Source organism: Halichoeres trimaculatus, unplaced genomic scaffold, assembly GCF_033239565.1.
Source record: "Halichoeres trimaculatus isolate MK-OKI-2021-1 unplaced genomic scaffold, fHalTri1.1 fHalTri1_scaffold_2, whole genome shotgun sequence".
Classification (NCBI taxonomy): Eukaryota; Metazoa; Chordata; class Actinopteri; order Labriformes; family Labridae; genus Halichoeres; species Halichoeres trimaculatus.
The window spans coordinates 35,422,755-35,442,335 of NW_027437180.1; the positions used below are offsets into that span (position 1 = coordinate 35,422,755).

At 41.5% G+C, this 19,581-nt stretch overlaps 2 protein-coding genes across 2 annotated transcripts; one reads left to right on the plus strand and one right to left on the minus strand.

Annotated features, from left to right (window-relative positions):
- Window positions 1-621: 621 nt before the first annotated feature.
- LOC141802007 (CCN family member 1-like) lies at window positions 622-10,896 on the plus strand. Its single transcript, XM_074685397.1, has 6 exons — window positions 622-766; window positions 1,479-1,692; window positions 2,343-2,590; window positions 4,327-4,471; window positions 6,736-6,917; window positions 9,483-10,896. The coding sequence occupies exons 1-6, from the start codon at window positions 716-718 to the stop codon at window positions 9,786-9,788; spliced, it is 1,146 nt and encodes a 381-aa protein (XP_074541498.1). The 5' UTR covers window positions 622-715; the 3' UTR covers window positions 9,789-10,896.
- On the minus strand, window positions 10,877-17,795 carry LOC141801998 (ATP-dependent RNA helicase DDX39A-like). Its single transcript, XM_074685385.1, has 10 exons — window positions 17,680-17,795; window positions 16,269-16,476; window positions 16,055-16,182; window positions 14,839-15,115; window positions 14,601-14,719; window positions 13,806-13,937; window positions 13,586-13,695; window positions 13,321-13,465; window positions 12,929-13,076; window positions 10,877-11,109 (listed from the first exon to the last, which is right to left on the minus strand). Exons 2-10 carry the CDS (start codon window positions 16,474-16,476, stop codon window positions 11,093-11,095), a joined length of 1,284 nt encoding a protein of 427 aa, XP_074541486.1. The 5' UTR covers window positions 17,680-17,795; the 3' UTR covers window positions 10,877-11,092.
- Between the last annotated feature and the right edge of the window lie 1,786 nt (window positions 17,796-19,581).

A 19,581-nucleotide genomic window follows, 5' to 3' on the forward strand; every position in this document is an offset into this window, starting at 1 on the left:
TAACATTTAGAGAAAGTCAGTGTGCCTGAAATCTCTATAAAGCACTCAGATGAAAACAGTCAAAACTTACCTCTTTACCCTCATGTAGACACTTGTTCTTGTGCTGTCCACACAGAAGAGGGGAGTGTCAGGTCTCTCTTCTGTTATCTTAATATTTGCTTAATGCACTCCACTTTCATTTTCTGCCCTGGCACCTACACAAGTCTGGAAAAACAGTGAAACTACCCCACCCCCTCCTCCTTTCTGTTATTTTTCTTCCTGGAGGTGAAGGTCTCAATAATGTGAGCGTGCTGTCTGGCCCAGCTGAGTAAATTCACCCAGTGTTAGCAGGAATGTGCCAAAGTGTGACTTGAAAGCGTCCGTGAGGTTTTAATTTTTAACCCGTTAAATAAATACAGAGCTGGAGCTGCTATGCGATTTTTATGAATGGCAGCATTCATTCCTCAACACGCCCTCCAATCAGCAGAGCCCCAGCGGTGAAGCCACGCCCACTTGGAATGTCAGGTCTCTTATCGGCGCGTGGGTTGGATGAAAGAGTGAAGGGGGCGGGCCCTCTTCGAACTCTCAGCTAGAGTTATAAATAAGAGTTTAGACTATTCCCGGTAGGAAAACAAGGAGGACTGTGGTGCTAATAGAGGACGAAGTGTCACAACCGCTCTCTGGATGTTCGCCTAGATATTCCTTCCCCTTTTTTTCACCTCATCTTGAACTCAACATGGCATATCGGGTCTATTTGACTTTACTGACAACAGCTCTCATCTCACAGGTAAGACATTTCTTTCACAGTGGAGGCTTGTTTGAACTAAAAGTGACTTTATCCAATACATTTTAGAGATTAAACTTATTTTTAAGCAGCATGAGTCATGATTATGAAATATAAATGTGATTAATCTTTGCCTCCAGGTGTCTGACTTGCATAAACATCCCTAGGTGTAAACAAACCAGCAAACACATTCATCCTCGTTTGACTTTACACCAAAATAGTGGATTAACTACAAAGTTTTGCAAATGTGACATAAGTGGGGGAGTACTTCCAGTATTTCTTATTAAATAATGAGACTGGATGCTGTTCCCAGCATCAGCATGTCTGCTCATGTCTCCCTTTTTAAAGCACAGTTGATGCTACAATCTGAAACAAGTTGGCTCTAGCGCCTGGAGATGACTCAAAGCAGGAGGCGGCAGGGGACTTTGTACAAATCTGAGTCTGTCTAGACACTCAGGCCTGACTGGGCAGCACTGACTGTATTTACTATGCTGCGTTGGCTGTAAAAGAATATAAAAATCTGGAGCTTAAGAGAGGAATCAGGAGTGAATGTAGCAGGGAGCCACAAACTCTATACCCCTAAACCCCTCACGATGATGACTTTAACACCCTTAAGGCTTAAGCTATTCTGTGTCTGAATTTTTTACACTCTTTAAGGCTCTGTCTCTCCCCACCTGGTAAAATGTCAGGTTATCTCACTCTCTCCTCCCTCCAGGTGTCTGCTAGCTGCCCAGCTGTGTGCGACTGCCCCTCAGAGCCCCTCATTTGTCCCCAAGGAGTAAGCGCTGTGCCAGATGGATGTGGGTGCTGCAAGGTGTGTGCAGGACAACTCAACCAGGACTGCAGCCCCGAGAAGCCCTGCGACCACCACAAAGGGCTGGAGTGTAATTACGGCAATGATGTGAGCTTAGCCTGGGGCGTCTGCAGAGGTGAGAGGAGGGAACAGAGAGGCCTCCTCCACATGAGCTCCTTTTCCTGTTTTAATTCAATTTAACAAGCGAGCTGCATGAAGATGTCATAATATTTTTCTCTTTATTGTGACTTTGATGGGCAGTGAAATGCAACATGAACCTTTCCTCATCATGGAACAAGACAGGGTGTATTTTAATAAGTAGTAGATGTTTTATGATGGCAACAGGGGGGTTTCACAGATAAAAATATACCCCACCATGCACACTATGCCAGTGCTGTCCCAACAAACTATGAATAGCTGCCTCCTCTGTACTTATGAGACTTACACTACCCCTCTCTTTATTTCTCAGCACTTTAAAACTAGTTTTTGTTTCAGCGTCTTTATCATGTTTTGTTAAAGCAGGACCATCTTAGATTGAAGGTTTGTGGTATGTCATTGTTAAATAACAGTTTATAGAAGCTCAGTCATTGGTATCTGAAGATTTTACAGCAGGTCTCATGAAACTGATGAACACATATCTTCCATATCTTAAAACATGGATGGTTGCCAGGTTTACCTCCGTTGCCTTCTGGTGGAGATGTTTGACAAGCCTGCGTTACATCTCTTGACACCCATTGAATGTCTTTTTATTGTTTGTTTTATCTGAGTGGTTTGTGTATTTTTTAGCAAAGTTGGAGGGACGCACCTGTGAGTACAGCGGCAGGATTTACCAGAATGGCGAGACTTTCCGCGCTGGCTGTAAGCACCAGTGTACCTGCATCGACGGCGCTGTAGGCTGTGCTCCGCTCTGCAACAACAAGCTGCCTCCAGCCTCTCTGTCATGCCCCTACCCAAGGCTGGTCAGGATACCAGGGCAGTGCTGCTTCAGTGTGGACTGCAACAAGGGCACCTGGAGACTCCCACCTAAGTACAAGGTATGTTAACTAGGGTCTGGAGTTATGGCCCTGTATGCGGATGTACAGAAATTTTGAGGGACGGGGCCTGCAAGCTGATGTTTCTGCTTGGTGGACCACCCAATAACTCCTAAACTGTGGTCTTCTTTGAGCCTGATATTGTGAGTGTGTCTCTGTCAGCTCCCGGTGTTACAGTTTAAAGAGTGACCCTGTAAACTGGAGACCTTCAGCTGAATGTGTCAGCTGCAGAAGCATTTCATAATATCCTCATAAGATAAGGATGTGATGATGATCTAAAACCTTTGATCTTACAACAGTCGTAAATCAACAGGTTGTTTTATAACCTGGTCGATCTCGGTCGTCTTCATGTTTTAAACAGCAGAGCAATCCAGTGTTTTGTCTGTCAAAGCTGAATCTCCTTCACGCTAAGTGGCTAACTGTGTTGTTGCCATAGACTGTAAAAAAAAATGGAAGTCATCTTTTTTGGCTCAAAGTGAGGTCACCACAAAAATTGCTCCCCCTGGTGGCTGGCTGCACTATAGGTAAAAAAATCCATCCCTCCAGTCGTTCTAGATGAACTGTGGTCAAACTTTTAAAAAATTGATACACTTTGTAGAAAATGTTTCTCTCACCTGGTTGCTGTGGTGGTTTAAAGATATTATTGGGCTGCCTTGTGTTCAAGTCTTCTTTTTTCTGAAAAGTTTTGTTTTCATTAGTTAAAAGAGGTTAAAAACAAGGTTTTATGTCACGTTTAACGATGATTGACAGCTGCCGTTCTAGTGTATTATTTTCAGGATTATAAAATAAGTTAGGAGGGAGAGCAAAGAAGTGATTAGACTCTCGAAAGAAAAAAGTAATATTTTTTTTTTTTTTGTTGGCCTGTCTTCTTCTTCCATAGTGTCATTTTTGCTGAATGACCTTCGTCACTGCCCTCCACTGGTGTAGTGGTGTGCTGCAATTACTTTTTTTTTTTTCTCCATTTTCCGTCAGTGACAGATATAACAGGTCCTGTAAGAAACTTTTGATATGTATGGATTTTGGCACCCCCTTGTGGGAAATACACAATCTTTAGTCTCTTTCCTGATCTCTTCCTGTAGATAAAAATAAAAATCTTTTCTTGATTTCTCTTCAATCAAATGTGAGGTCATAAAGAGGCATCAGCTCTGATTTTAGGTTGCTTCAAAATGAGTTAAAATCTCACAGGAGCTTTAAACCGTCTTAAGACAAGAAAGAGAGATGTGAAATGATAACCCTTAAGAAAAGAAGAGTAAAATTATGATATTTAATGTTTCATCACTTTACTTTTTAAGTACCGATTGATAACTCGCCAGTGTCGAAAACAAAGGCATCAAATTACTTATTTTCCTGAACCAGCAGGTCTATGACTGAAAGCAATGAGTTAATAATCAAACAGCACAAACAGAAAAGTCATGACATCCCAATAGAAAGTCACAGAATAAATGGTTTCCTTGTTGTTTTTCAAGCTTATGTCAAAAGCATGTGATTAAATTGATTGATGTTAAGCTCTTATCGGAGCTGTTGGTGAGTAAAGGTTTCTCTTTGTTTAAATATCAATCATAAATCTTAACCAGTGGTTCAAACCGAGACAATGACTCTGTGAGGACAAAGGGGTCAAGTGACCGTCCTATAATCAAGGTGCCATGATGCTATCAGCGCTCCAAAAATCACACAGACAGTAGGCCTGACTGCAGCTCAGGTGAATCCCTGGTAAACAACATCCTCTCTTCTTATCACAGGTTCCTCCACCGCAACAACACCTGCCCAGACCTCAGCACCATCCCCATCCTGCCCCACAGCAGCCTGATAACAAGCTGGTCAACAGGCTCACAGACGTCAGGTCTGTCAGCTGGGAGAGGGAACATGGCTACAAACACCTGCCAGGTAAGACAGAGGAGACGGACTGAGAGGAGAATGTGTGGTGTCAAATACAACACTGTACTCCGATTTTTGTTTGGCTTGTTGTTTTGAATTTGACCTGACCTCATAAATCAGACAAGAGTGAGGCCTTCAAAATACCTACATGGTTTAAATACAAATGTTGGCAGTTAAGAGTGAAATACTTAAAGTATGTATTTTCCTTATTATGGTGATTATGGTTCATATCTGACCCAAAATTCACGAGCTCAAACTTTGAAAATGATAGGGAGATATTGTTTTTGACACCTGCCCACACTGCCAAAATTATCAAAAGCTGGTTGGATGACATAATATAACTGTGCTTGATTGGCCAGCAAAGTAATCTGACCTGAACCCCAAGATAATGAGCAACACTTGAACCAGTAACTCAGAAAACAACTAAGCAAAGTAACCTGAGCTCAGCACACCACAATGAGTAATTTATGCCAAAGGAGCCCAAAGCAAGTATTGAGCTCATGTAGATAAATAGGCATTTCAAAAGGAAAACATTTCTGCATTAAAACAATATTGGTCTTAAGTAATATTTAGAGTTTTTGGGACACTGAATTTGGGTTTTTATTAACTGTACACTAAAATCATCAAATTATTACCTCTTAAGACCCAGCGTCCACAGATGTGGACATTACATTTCTGCCTCTCAGACCCATGATACTTCAGTTTTTAAAACTTTGACCGACTAGCCACATTCAGGGACACTGCCAACATCATTTTTGGGTGAAATCGCAACATTACACCCAATTTAGTGATAATAGCAACGTTTTTAAGTACAATAACACCACAAACGAACAACTTATAGAAAATTCACAACTCAAATAGTCAAACTTCTTGTACAAAGACCAAATTTAGTTATTATACCTTAGAGGTCTTACTTTGACCAATGGCAAGGTGAATTAAAAAATGCACACCAGGCAAAAGCTCAGGTCTTAAGAGGTTAAAGAAATAAATCTTTAAACGAGTTTCAATTTTTACAATAAACACTTGAAACTTTTTAAGATGCATTTGCACATGTGAAGCAGCTATAACTTAAACATCCTGTACTCCTTTTGTTTTTTGTTTTTTCCCAACTTTCACAAGACTCTTGTTAGATCCCATTGTGGTCACTATTCCAGTAGGGTTTAAGTTCACAAACATGCTATCTGGGAGCTGTCATTTGGTCTCAGCATATCTCTATGCCTCTCTATATGGTCTTTGTTGATGAGTACCTAGAAAAGCACACAGAGCACGGAGACCTCCGCCAAGATTCTCACACAAAACTTTAGTCCTACTTTAATGTTATACTCCCTTTCAGCAGACTGTCTGCTACAATTTGGTGTCAGTTGCAGGTTTGTACGATAATTTGTTTCCTGACAGTGTTGAAAATTATGATGACTAGGGATGGGTACCGAATTAGGTACTTGTATAGGTGTCAACAGAATTCAGTCAAAAGTACCAGGTACCAATTCATGTGAAATCGAAAGGTACCATGTTTAGGTACCTAAATGCATCCTTGTGACTGGGGGGGACTGGAAGAGAAGGGGATTCTCAATGCTGGACATGAACACAGCATTGCAAGGTTATATATTGAAGAATAGATATGTTAAATTGAAAAACTATAAGATTTTATACCGATAAAATGTATATTTTTTACCAAATAAACACAAAAAAGCATTGAAAGTTGGTACCGTTGAGTACCGTTGAGTACCGGCACTGATTGCCAGGTACCAGACATAGGTATCAAATGGTTTCCAATGTAAAAGGCACCCATCCCTAATGATGACCCAGTACATATTTCATATTCAGAATCCAGTATCCAGAATATTGCCAGGATCTGGATCGTACTTTTAAATCTTTCAAAAATTATGGTGACCTTGTCTTGGATATTTTTGCAAAGCAATCCAACTATTTATGGTGGAGTTACACACACATGGTGAAAATGTCCCTATCTCACAATGATAGAGAATCCTTTAAAAACGTCCTGGATCCAGGCGGTGATCCAGATCACATTCAAAATGTAAACTCTTCTTCCTTATTCCATTTTGAACATTTCCTGAAAATTTCATCAAGATCTGTTCATTAGTTTTGGAGTTGTGTTGTTTACAGTTAGACAGACAAACACACTCTCCCAGGAAGTTAACCTCCTTGGTGGAGGTATAAAACACAGTGACCCTGAGGTGAAGCCCTGACCCCTGGATTCGAGGTCTTAGACTAACTCTGTGATCATATCTCTCTCTTTCTTCACCTTTCCCCAGTCTGGAGCAACTTGAAGGAGAAGAGGTGTCGAACCCAGACGACTGAATGGTCCCAGTGCTCACGCAGCTGTGGGATGGGCATATCCTCAAGAATCACCAACAAGAACCCGCAGTGCAAGCTAGAGAGGGAGACCAGAATCTGCACCATCCGGCCATGTGACAGCCTCATTCTTCAAGCTAAGGTGAGGCAGACAGAGAGCAGAGGTTTGATATCAAAACAACATACCGCCTCGATCATTTCTTATCAGAGCAGTTTGTCACAACGCCTTCTGATAACACTGAACATCCAGGAATTCTTTCACCTTTGGTCCACCTGTAGAGAATAACACCTGACCAGCTTTTCTCTCTTGTTTACGTCCTTAGACTTAACGCAGAGAAGCTGAACATGAACATCCGTGCTGCAAAGAATTGTTCGCAGTAAATATGCTCTTAGTGCCAAAGCCATCTTTATCCTGAGCTTAAGAACAGAGATTATTTTAGTGGTACGACGGGAAGCTCCACATCCAGTGAGAACTGGGCAGTGCTGATTTAAACAGCCGTGTTTTGGTGGCAGGCAGGCAGGCGCCTTTTTAAATATAGTCCCCCACCCCCAGCATTCCTGCCAAGCAACTGTCCATAGCTAGGCCCCGTCTGTGTACTCTGAGTCCAGGGAAGCGGTGTGTCTATATTAATCCTCCACGTTGGAGAAACACTCGGAGGTCTTTTCTCTGCTCCACTGGGTCAAAATCCCTGATGCCAAGACTAGTTTAAGGTGTCAGGCCTGTTTGACAAGGGAGCCCACTGAAATGTTGAATAAATGCTCAAATTAATCTCTTAAATCTAAGTATAATCCCTCTCACAATCCCTGTCCCAGCCCTCTCAATGAGAAACTAATGAGTTTGAATGGAAAGCTGCTTAAATTTTCTGTTACATAAAAAAAACATTGCAGGTTGAGGCCAAAACTCATAATTATTATTACTGCTGTGAGCTACACCACCTGGCCCTAAAAAAAAGTCGCCACCAAAGAAAAGGTCATGCCCTTTAATATTTCGTTGAACTGCTTTTAGCTTTGATTACAGCACGCATTTGCTGTGGCACTGTTTTGATAAGCTTCTGCAATGTCAAAAGATTTATTTCCATCCAGTTTTGCATTAATTCTTCACCAAGATCTTGCGCAAAGCCCTCTCTAGCACATCCCCAAAGATTCTCAATGGGGTTAAGGTCTGGAATCTGTGGGGGCCAATCCATGAGTGAAAATGATCTCTCGTCTTACCCCGGGTCAATCTGGACTCCAGTTTGCCTTACTGATTGGTGTTTTTCTTCAGGCTGCACAGCTGTTCAGTCCCAATCCCTTGAGTTCCCTTCAAATTATGCGTGAAGAAATGCTCTTGCTTTCACTATTAAAGGTCCCATATTCTGCTCCTTTTCTGCAGTTTAATATGGATCATTGATGTCTTCATGAAATGGTAGTAACATGTTTTGGTCCAAAAAGCCAATAAATCAAGCACAGCAGCATTGTTTCCAGGCTCTCATAGCCCCTCTGTTCAGAACGCTCTGATTTAGTGGGCGTGACCTTCATATGTAAATGAGCCACAGTTGATACCGCTGATACCACAGCTAAAACAGCGAAGCTCGTTTACCGTAACATTACAGGCTAAAACAACAGGCTAACTACAGCTAAAGTTAGCACCCTGAAGCTAACACAGAGACAGGGGTGACACTGAGGAAAAGCTCTTACATCTGCTCCACAGCACACAGCATTTAAAATACTCACATTTCCAGGGTCCCAGGTTTGTTGGTGGATGGTTGGTAATGCGCCTGGATTCAGGACCAGTCTATTCACTAGCCCTCTGTTGTACTGTCCAAAGTTGGAAAAGCAGTCGGCTGTGAAGTGACTAGCACACACATGCACAGTTTTACTGAGTGTAGCTGGCACATTTCCTTGATAAATGAACTCTAACCACTTAGTCTTGTCTTCTTCCGAGATGGGAAGCTTGTGCATGGAACTATGGGGCTGTTTACAGCCAAAAAAAGAGCAGTGATGGCTCTTCAACTTTGGTATTCTCCTCCCCACAGTGGGCAGGGGGTATCTGCTCCGGTGGACCAATCAGGTCAGACTTGCTCCTGATTGGTCGAAAAAGGGAATCGCTGACGTTGGCAAATCCCCAAAATCCAAACAACTCGTTTTAGGTCAGGATTTCACATTCACAAGCACTACTAAGTACAGGTTTTGTCATCAAATATCACATTTTGTGGGCTGGGAGGAAAGCCAAAGACCCACAAATTTCAGCAAAGTGATTTTTGCATAATATGGGACCTTTAAAAATGCTTGGACAGTTCTTAACCCAATTTTAGTAGTTCCTGCCATCTCCTTAGATGTTTTCTCTGCTTGATGCATTACCAATGATTTGACCCTTCTCAAACAGACTAACATCTTTTCCCCGAACACAGGATGTGTCTTTCCACATGGTTGTTTAAGAAAGATTAGCAACTCGTTGCACCAGTACCTTGTTGCCAAGTGAAAGACAATCACCCATGCAGTAATTACCCAATAGGAGGCTTGTACCTATTTGCTTGGTTAAATCCAGGTGGTGACATTTTTTTGGGCCAGGCAGTGTATTTTATGTCTCTCCAAAGGGGCTGAGGACTTTAACTCCTGCCTTCTTTTGCTGACACATGAAATAGCTTACACTCTTATTTACATCATCACTCATCATAATAATTGTTTGTGTCCACACTAAACCATGTACTTTATCGTCCAATCACAGAAAGGGAAGAAATGCTCTCCAGCCCAGAAGGCCCTGGAGCCAGTCCGCCTGTCCTACGGAGAGTGTCTGAGCGCTCGTCTCTACAGGCCAAACTACTGTGGCGTGTGCACAGATGGGAGATGCTGCTCACCACGCCGCACACGCACTCTACCTGTGACTTTCGCCTGCCCAGATGGCGAGCGTTTCCAAAGGATGGCGATGTTCATCCAGTCGTGTAAGTGCAGCGATGACTGTGGCCACTTGAATGAAGTAGCGCTCCCTCCGCAGCACTGGATGTATGGAGACACACACAAGTTCATCGACTAGAGCCAGGTGGGATTTTGTTTTGACTTTAACGCGAGGTAGAATGCTTCAAGACCAGGAGCTGTTTTTTTTTCCTCATCTGGCTCGGAGTGAGTTGAAACCGCAGGAGATCACCTGACCGACTACAGACTGCAGGCAGGAAGAGCTGCCTCAGATTTATCAACAATCACAAAGGCAACCTCAATGTTATTTTACTGTGTGACAGGAGTGGATTGCACACTTGCCGGCTCCTGTTCAAACAGACAGCGGGCCTAAATTAGAGCCCTGAAGCACCCCTCGACTCCCTCCACTGTGGACTGATTGCTGGTTCAGGTGTGGAGGGTTTTTGTTGACCCTGAGATCAGCCTGAGAATAGACGCCACAAAGCAACGAAGCACTTTGTTAAAGCACTGAAACTCTGCTTGTGTAACTACGACAGCAGTGACTCCAATTCCCACAGAGCACTGGGACAGCTCCTCGACAAGCAAAAGAAAACTTTTGTGATTGTATAATCTGACCATCCACTGAATAATACGTGGATGAATATCTTTTTTATTATTCAGCCTTTTTAAATCGAGCCTGTTATGACAAGCAGACCAAAATGTTTGAGCGTTCTTGGCCAGCTGACATGACAAGCCATTAAAATAGATTTTAAACAGCAATGAATAGCACAGTTTCACTGGATTTGGAGCTGTTGAGTGATAGGAGACGCTTTTGTAAAGCAGCCAAGAGCAAAATGTCTTAAACGTTGTGAAAAAACTTGTTTTGGATCACATTGTAAACTGTGTTTTCACACCTGTGGATCGAGACACACTGAAAGATTTCTGTCCATACATGTTATGAAATAGGCTGCTGCGATCAACTTTCATGAAGTTCTAATTTCACACATTTGGAAGTACTTGGTAGCCTCTAAAAAGCAGCCATCAAAAAGTGTAACGTCTTTTATTTAGGAGACTAGCACCCTCTGCTTGTGAGAAAAAGTCACTACAGTCAACAGTGACAACTTTTTTTAACGTTTGACAACTTCTGATGCACTCAATTTTTAATAAATGCAAAAATAAATCCAGTAAAAAATCACTAAGGTATAAAAAGTTTATTTCTTCAACCAAACGTTGGATTCATGGTTTTAACAAGGAACTCACTAAAACAAGCAACCCGCAAATGTGTGATAAAATAAAAAAAGGTTCATTTTCAACTTGTCAACATTAATGGAGGGGGAGGGGAGGGGGGTACTTTAATGAGGAGGGTTTAATTTTCTTCCACTGAAATACAGCAACACAGAAGATCAGGCGATCAAGCAGAAGCTTCCCTGGAGAGACACGTCAGGCTCATCTGGACTGCTCAACTGCAAAGGAAACAGATTTTAGATATGAGACCAAGAACGAAACAGGAAAAGAGGCTGTGATGCACTGACAGCTACAAGTGGGCAAAGCTAAAAGAGACTCAAAATACACATGGGGGAAAAATACATCACTTGTCAACCACTAAATCAAGAATGTTCCTGTTACTTTTGCTGCTGCTGCCTTCACACCCTCCCACTCATTTCCAGCAGATGAAGACACACCCCACTCAACACAGCTGCCACACCACCATTTTAATCCAGCTTCTTAAACTGAGGCATGTAGCTCATGACAGATGCATGAGGCTGTGACAGCCCAGAATCACCCACTGAAAAGCAGTTACTTCCTCATTGTGTTACAAAAAGACATGAAATGGACACAGAGAAGCGAATACTAATATAGTGTACAGATACTGAGGGAACATCTGTGTTTATCCACATGCTAGGAATTATGGGTCTCTAGTTACCGAAGCTGCTCGATCTCATCTGTGCAACTGTTTTTGAAAAATAAATAAAATCATTGGAGAGCTGGAGGGAATTTAACATAAGCCTGTTTCTGACTGGTAGAAAATGAGAGTGACCAAAAACATAAATAAATGCATTGGTACCTTAACTCACAAGTGTCACAACTAATGAGTTTTTCAAGTTACAAGCCATCTCTGGACTATTTTTTGCTTTGAGTTGAGAGCTAAAATTTGGGTTAAAAGCTAGCACCAGATTCCCCACTGTCACAGTGAACGCCACATCTTTCAGCATCCCATGCCTTACACATTCACTCTCAGTGGTTAACCTGCAGTGCTCGCATTTGTGCTTGCAGTTATTCAGCAAAACTTTCAGAATTTAGTTAAAAGAAACACACAGAAAAAGTTGCAACTGGGCATGTGACAGCCCTATTTAATGACATTTGTAGGGACAGCCAGATACTGATACCAGCCTTTTTTCAAGGTATCGGTACTCGCGAAGGCTGCAGATACTAGCAGCAGATACTCTGAGCAAAAAAAACTTGCGTCAAGCAAGTTTTCCTCGCCACTAGATGCTGGTAATTGCTGCGGTTTGACACCACTGCAAATGTACACCAGGTCTTTTTCAGACAATATGAATGAACCAGGAAGAGTTCACAGTTAAACTTTTTTATTTTACACTTCAGTTTACTTTAAAAAATCCCTAAACCCTGACAGATGTTAGTTTTATTGTGCACTTTTAATTTTATTTCTTTTAATATTTATCAAAAAAGTTCTAAACTCAAAGAGAGTTGATTGTGTTTTATTTGGACCTAATGGGCAGAGTGACTGTCACTGTCAATTGAAATTGTATGTATCAAAAGAACTAGAAGTATCTGTACTTGGTATAGGTGAGTACTCAAAAAGGAGTACTCGTACTGGTATCGGTCAGCATAAAAGGTGGTATCGAACATCCCTCGACATTTGCTGAACTCACTTTACAAATGTCCTGAAGGGAGGATGAAACAGAGCTCATTGGACAGGTTTTTGTGGAAAAAAAAAGTTTAAACTTCTCTTTTGGGGGTCCCAAACTGATTAACAGCATTTCAATTCATTCAAATGGGGAAAACTGATATGACATACAAATCATTTGAGTTACAAACTGTCACAAAACAAATTAAACTCATGAGTACAAACACCATGGTGAGGCGACTTGCACGAATTAAAGAAAAAGTCAAACTTTTAAAATAAAAAGTTGAAATTTTTAGATACCAAGTTGAATCTCCTCAACATTGCTTGAATTAACTTTGACGAAAAAAGCTGTTCTCAATGATTAGTGATCTATATCTTAACAATGAAAGTTTGAGAGAAGAAACAGCACTTACTGTAGGAGGAGATGTCAATCTCATCTGGTAGCTCTGCTACGTTGACTTCGAAGCGGTCTTGGACCTCATTCAAGGTCTTGGCGTCGGTTTCATCTGACACAAAGGTAACAGCTAAGCCTTTGGTTCCAAACCTGCCAGCACGAGCCACCTGGAACAGAGGAGGAAGTTAGCAACACCGCTCTAAGGGACATTTGTCTTCAGAAAGCAAAGGAAGAGTGTGATCAATCCATTTAAGTAAAGTTTCTCAATGTTGGCTCTGGCTTAAGAAATTTTGACGAAACCATCAGGTTTGGATGCCTTATAACAGATAAATCAACAAATCAGAGGTGTGGTAGGAGCTCCCAGTGTGTGAAGAAAACTCAGATGTCTAATGCATCAACAGCAGAACTGACTCTGTGGAGGTATGTGTCAGAATCCTCTGGCATGTCGTAGTTGAAGACGATGTTGACTCGCTCGATGTCCATCCCTCGGCCAAACAGGTTGGTCGCAACCAGGATCCTCCGCTGAAAGTCTTTGAACTGCTGGTAACGGGATAACCTGGAAATACAATTAAAATAGAGTCATATTATACAGTACAAAAGAGGAGGAACTCTTTAAAAATTGAGTTCCTCCTCAAACATCTCAACTTAACAGCTCAAGGGACCAAACAGCACATACCGCTCCTCCTGGCCCATTCCCCTGTGGATGGCGATGGCAGGAAAGTTCTGCTCCACCAGCAGCTGGGACAGAGCCACACAGCGCTGTACCGACTTCACAAAAATCACCACCTAAAGAAAGCAAAATATGATACTTTGAAGTAACTTTTGAAATGTACATGAGAGATAAATATGCTGGAGTTGGGTAAAACTGTGAGTGAAAGATGGTGGGAAAACTCTACCTGGTTGAACTCGAGCACATCGAGCAGGTCGAAGAGCTTTCTGTTCTTCTCACTGTCCTTCAACTTGCAGTAATACTGCTGCAGGCCGTGAAGAGTCAGCTTGGTCTCATCGTCAACAAACACTTCCATTGGCTACAGGAAAGAGGAACCAAAGATCAGTTGGAGATCAAGAAAAGTCAAACTTTGGTGAAGTTTCGGTCTGATGATAAAACTTTTTCAACAGTTTACAATATCTGCACTTAATAGTCACAAATACTTAATAAAACCTGTTCTCCTGGGCTGCAACACGGCCAAGAGGACTGACTGTCCTGACTGAGCCACATGCGCCCAGGAGGATCACTTTGCCCCTCTGATATGGCCACTTATGACACTGACAGCCACAGGTGGGCAAAGCTAAAAGGGACTTTTCACACAGCACTCAATTATAGAACTTAGCTGATGATAAACTGATTGGTACATTGGCCGAAAAATGTGAAGGTTATAGACAGGAAAGGAAGAAGACAGTCACAATATTTTTGTGGCAGCATCAGGGTCTCCCTTTTTTGAAAAATCAACCCCTTTTCACGATACTTACAGGACTAGTTTGCAAGTTACCGACATGCAAAACTTGTCCCCATACATAAAACTAGTCCTTAAAGAAAGCATGATGTACAATTCAGTCAAAAGTGAACCCCAATTTTGATAATTAATGAAACATGTTGATCTTCTCTATGTAAGGAGAGCTCTCTAACCTCACAGGAAAGAGAATTTTTGGTCAAAGATACGATCAAGCTGTAAATCTTTATGAACACTCACATCCTGCATGAACTTGCGGCAGACGGGGCGGATGTCTTTGCTTAGCGTTGCACTGAACATCATCACCTGCTTCTCATGGGGTGTCACCTTGAATATTTCCTGGACATCACCCCTCATGTCTGTGAGGAATAAAAAAATGAGTTTCACTCGTCTTTTGGTTCAATTAAATACTGACATTCTGATGAGGGATCTTCACTAAAGCAGATTATTTCTCATCAGTCTGCTTTAATATTCTCACCCAGCTGCTCCAGCATCTTATCACACTCATCGAGAACAAAGTGTTTGATGTTCTTCACATTGAGGTTCTTGTTGCGGATGAGGGCCAGGGTACGTCCTGGAGTCCCCACGACGATGTGAGGGCAGTTCTTCTTCAGGGTCTCTTCATCCTTTTTGATGGCCATGCCGCCGAAGAACACTGACACTTTGACTGTGGGCATGTACTTGGAAAAACGCTCGTACTCTTTGCTGATCTGGAAGGCCAGCTCTCGTGTGTGGCACATGACGAGCACAGACACCTGGTACAGATGGATACAAAGCATTAGACCAACTTACTTTTGGGTTCTTTTCTTTCATGATAACAGCAAAACGGCTGATCTGTAACTTAGTTTTTGGTAACTCGTGTTTTTCAAGACTATTTCTACATATCAGAAAAACTTGTAGTTCTGTGTGAAATTACTTTTTGTGTAAGATTTGATCATCAGTTTCACTTTCAGACACAGACAAATAGCTGAAGGGACTCTAATGGCTTAACATCGCCATAGTTTGTGTCAAACTCAGTCAACAAGATGTTGAGAAATGCCCATTGGGCTGGATATGGCAAAGACTATGAGGCAATAAGGTGAGCCCGTCACCACAGCTGTGTCTTTGGCATGGCAAAAAAAGCTTGGTACAAATGTTAAGAGATCTGTGGAGACACTGACATCCACTGGGATACTAAATTCCCATCACAACACATAACAGATCTGCTTGTTTACATGAACTATGATTAGCATATACACCTCTCCTTTCCCTTTGTTAGCCTAGATTTCTTGACTGTTCTTGACTTTTTTTCTCATATAACTACGTGGTGAAATGATTTCAAATCATACAACAAACACAGAAGTGAATGCCACTGCTGCTACAACCTGTCTAACCAGGTAATTAGACCAACTCTCATCATCATACATAGATGTAGCTCATGATACAAGTCTCACAAGAACTTAAAGATTATAAGCTCTACCATTTTAAGGTGAGCTGGGTATTGTTAGGTGCGTGAAAGAGGCTGTGTGGCCTTGAAGTACAACTTCTGACTGAAAAGTTGCTCCCTACTCCCGCTAATCAAAGACCTGAGCACAACCTGTCAACCAGATATTGTCTAGTTGGACAGGATACTTTTTTATACCAGTTTAAACACACCTAGAGGGTAACCATAGTATCAGGAGAGGCACAAAGATTCAGGAGCTCCAAGGACTTACCTGACCATCCACAGGTTCAATCTGCTGCAAGGTGGCCAGGACAAACACTGCTGTCTTTCCCATACCAGACTTGGCCTGACACAGGATATCCATGCCCAGGATAGCTTGGGGAATACACTCATGTTGCACTGCGGATTTAAAAAAAAGATATATCAAATAATTTATCAGAGCATAAAACTTTAAAGGTATAGGAAAAATCGAAATAGTTACTCACCTTCTGAAGGATGTTCGAAGCCACAGTCTACAATCGCGCGGAGCAGTTCAGGCTTAAGGAGGAAGTCTCTGAAGCCAGAGCTGTGAATAGATACATAGGACCCCTTCACCTCTTTCTTGTTTGTTGAGGTCCCACTCTCGGGGGCTCCTTGAGGCTCTTCATCTTCCTCATAGTCGAGAAGTTCAGTATCAACATCTGTCTCTGCCATCTGTGTGAAAAGCAAGAAAATCACAGAGTCAATGCCAAAAACTTTGAATATTAATAACGATGGGTCTCAAACCCATTCACCAAATTTGGTCAAGCCGTGAAATAAAGTAGACAGATCTACTAACATTCCAGCATTAGTGTTGCAGTTTAAGAAATATATTGACATAATACCATAGGTGTGTGCATCTGTAACGGCTGCAAAAGGTGGACAGACTAAATGTCAACGTTAAAAGTAGATTATAAATAGGGGACTCACTTCATCTGATATTTGTTGTGCTCAGAGTAACAATCTGCATATTTCATTATCATTTTGGGGGGAATTATATATATATATATATATATATATATATATATATATATATATATATATGATGGATTTGCTTTACATGCTGTGGTAAGCTGTGAATGAATTGCCCTATTTGGGGTTAATAAAGTTCACCAAGTCTGAGTCGAATAAAACACTGCAATAATTAACTGTTCTCAAGCCAACTGTGGTCAAAACTTCGAGCAGAGAACAAAGTTGTTCGGTTTCGAAAATAAAAAGTGAGCAATACAATGATGGTCTCGTGAATAATGCGGAAAACGCAACAACGACGGGAAGCTAATCAGCTGTCTCAAACGTTAGCGAGGTTAGCATCATGCTTCATTGAACGTACAGAGGCCGCAGTCGTGATTCAGAAAATAAACCATCGTTTTCAAGGCTAATAAAGCTATGATTTATTCCTTTGTAAACCCTTTTTAACGACATAAGTGAAGCATGAGGCCAGTGTGAGGTAAATATCACTGCAAGACCGGCTAGGTAATCTGGACTGGACTCAGAGAAGCGCCCACACACACAATGGACTCATTCAAACATGCCGGCTAGCATGCTAACAGCACAACCTGAGTCACGAGTTAAGTTTAACAAACATTTAGGTGACTTTTCTGGCGTATCTACTTTCATTTAGTGAGTACGTGATATTATAATATGGAAACGGGCGAAAAACAACAGCCAAGTATGTGACTTCAGAAACAGTTTGAAGTGACTCCACAACTCAAACAAAGCTAATGCTAACACGACTAGCATATTAGCTTAAATCCAATCACTCAGTCCAAACCTTTTCATTTAAGACACAGTCCCGAAAATAATGATAACATAATATAACAAAAAATACAAATGCCTCGTTAGGTTTGGTGAAAATGGGAAAAAAACGGCGCACATTACCTTGCTGTGGGGATGAATGACGCACCGATGTCAATTTGCGTAATACCTGCGAGCTAGTACTCACAGAGAGGGGAGCACACATGCATGGTGTGTTCAAGTACATCCGGAAAAGTAAGGAGTCCGATGTGATCCACATCGACGGACTGTAAAAAAAACATCTATACAATAATATAAACCGTACAGCCTGTCCAAAAATCCCAGCACGTCAAAAAAGACAATTGGGAGGATTTTCTCAGAATAAAACAACACAGAGAAAGTGATAAGCTGTGATGCATAGACGAACTCCCGTAGATAAACTTAGCAGTAAGCAGTACCTTTCACCTATCGTCCATGGAACCATTATTTGAGGGTCCCAAAGCATCTTCATGTAAATTACGATTCTTGTGAAGTCCCCCTTTGGCATCATGCATAATCAGCCTGCTAACACTAGATAAAAGTGTTGGCAGTATATATATATATATATATATATATATATATATATATATATATATATATATATATATATATATATATATATATATATATATATAGTCATGATAAAGCCCAGTGTGTGTGAGGTTTCAGCATAATTCAATGTGTGCCTCTCTCCAGTAGGCAGCAGTGTAGCGCCTACAGGTACTACAGACAGTACAAAACAGGTATTCTCAGGTAAATCACCGTCACTGCTTCCTCCTACTCAAGAGCTGCGCCACTTCTTCTATCTGCTCCCCTCTTTCATTCAGGTTTGTAAACTTTGAAAACGAGTGGGAATGCTTGAAAATGTCGTTTCTCTGTCTTAAAAAGCTTCATCAGTGTTAACTAGAAAGTTAAAGTGTAAGATTTGAGATTTGTAGACACTCAAAAAACTTTACTTTCACTTTGACCCAAAAAAAGAAAAGAAAAGAAGAGTCTGGTTCCATTTTTACGCCATTGCATTTTGTTTTTATTACATATTTGTTTTCTAATGTTATGCCTCGTTGTAAATTACATTACAATTACATAGCTAAAGTTTGTGGAATTTGTAAGCCTTGTAAGGAAGCACGTCCGTTCAGACGTTTAGAGCCCCCCTTCAGGCCTGGTTATACGTGAGAAAATGGAGGAAAGTCTGCGCAGTAGATAGCTTTAAGCTGAGTGAACTATACCTCTGAGTTACTGTGGAGTCGTTTTTGAAAGCAAAATACATTATACATGTTCAAATTGTATTTCTTGTCGATTTTGATTTATTCTTCTTTCTTTACAACAAAAAATATTGATGATTGTAATTTCATTGATCAATCCAAATATGATAGAGTATTGTGTTATAATGAAAAAAAAAATACCCTTGAAGGTTCATGTGGCCCTGATTGCTCAGTCTTGTTGACATGCCCTCTATAACATCAGGAGGATCAGACCCTACCTGACACAACAGGCCACACGGTTTCTGGTACAGGCGCTTGTGATTTCACGCATCCACTACTGCAACTTCCTCTTAGCAGGCCTCTCTGTGTGAACATTGAAATCTCTATAGATGATCCAGAATGCAACAGCACGTCTGGTCTTTAACCAGTCCAAAACAGCACTTTTCACCCCGCTGTTAATCTCTCTTTGCTGGCTTCCAGTGGCAGCTCGAATCAAATTCAAAGCTCTTCTTCTGGCTACAAAACATTGACAAGAATGCCCGAGACCCTCCATCCAGGTCTACACTCATTCTTGCCCACTTCACTCTGCTTGTGTAAAATGCCTGGTGCCTCCAGCCCAGTGCGGCTCCAAATCTCTAGCCAGACTCTTCTCCTCTGTTGTTCCCAAATGGTTGAATGAATTACCTAACTCTGTATGATCCACAGAGTCCTTTTCTACTACTTAAGCTGGCCCTTCTCTGTCCTCAGGGGTAGAATGAGTCAGAAGGTCTCAGATCTTCTGACTCATCCAGCTCTTAATGAATTT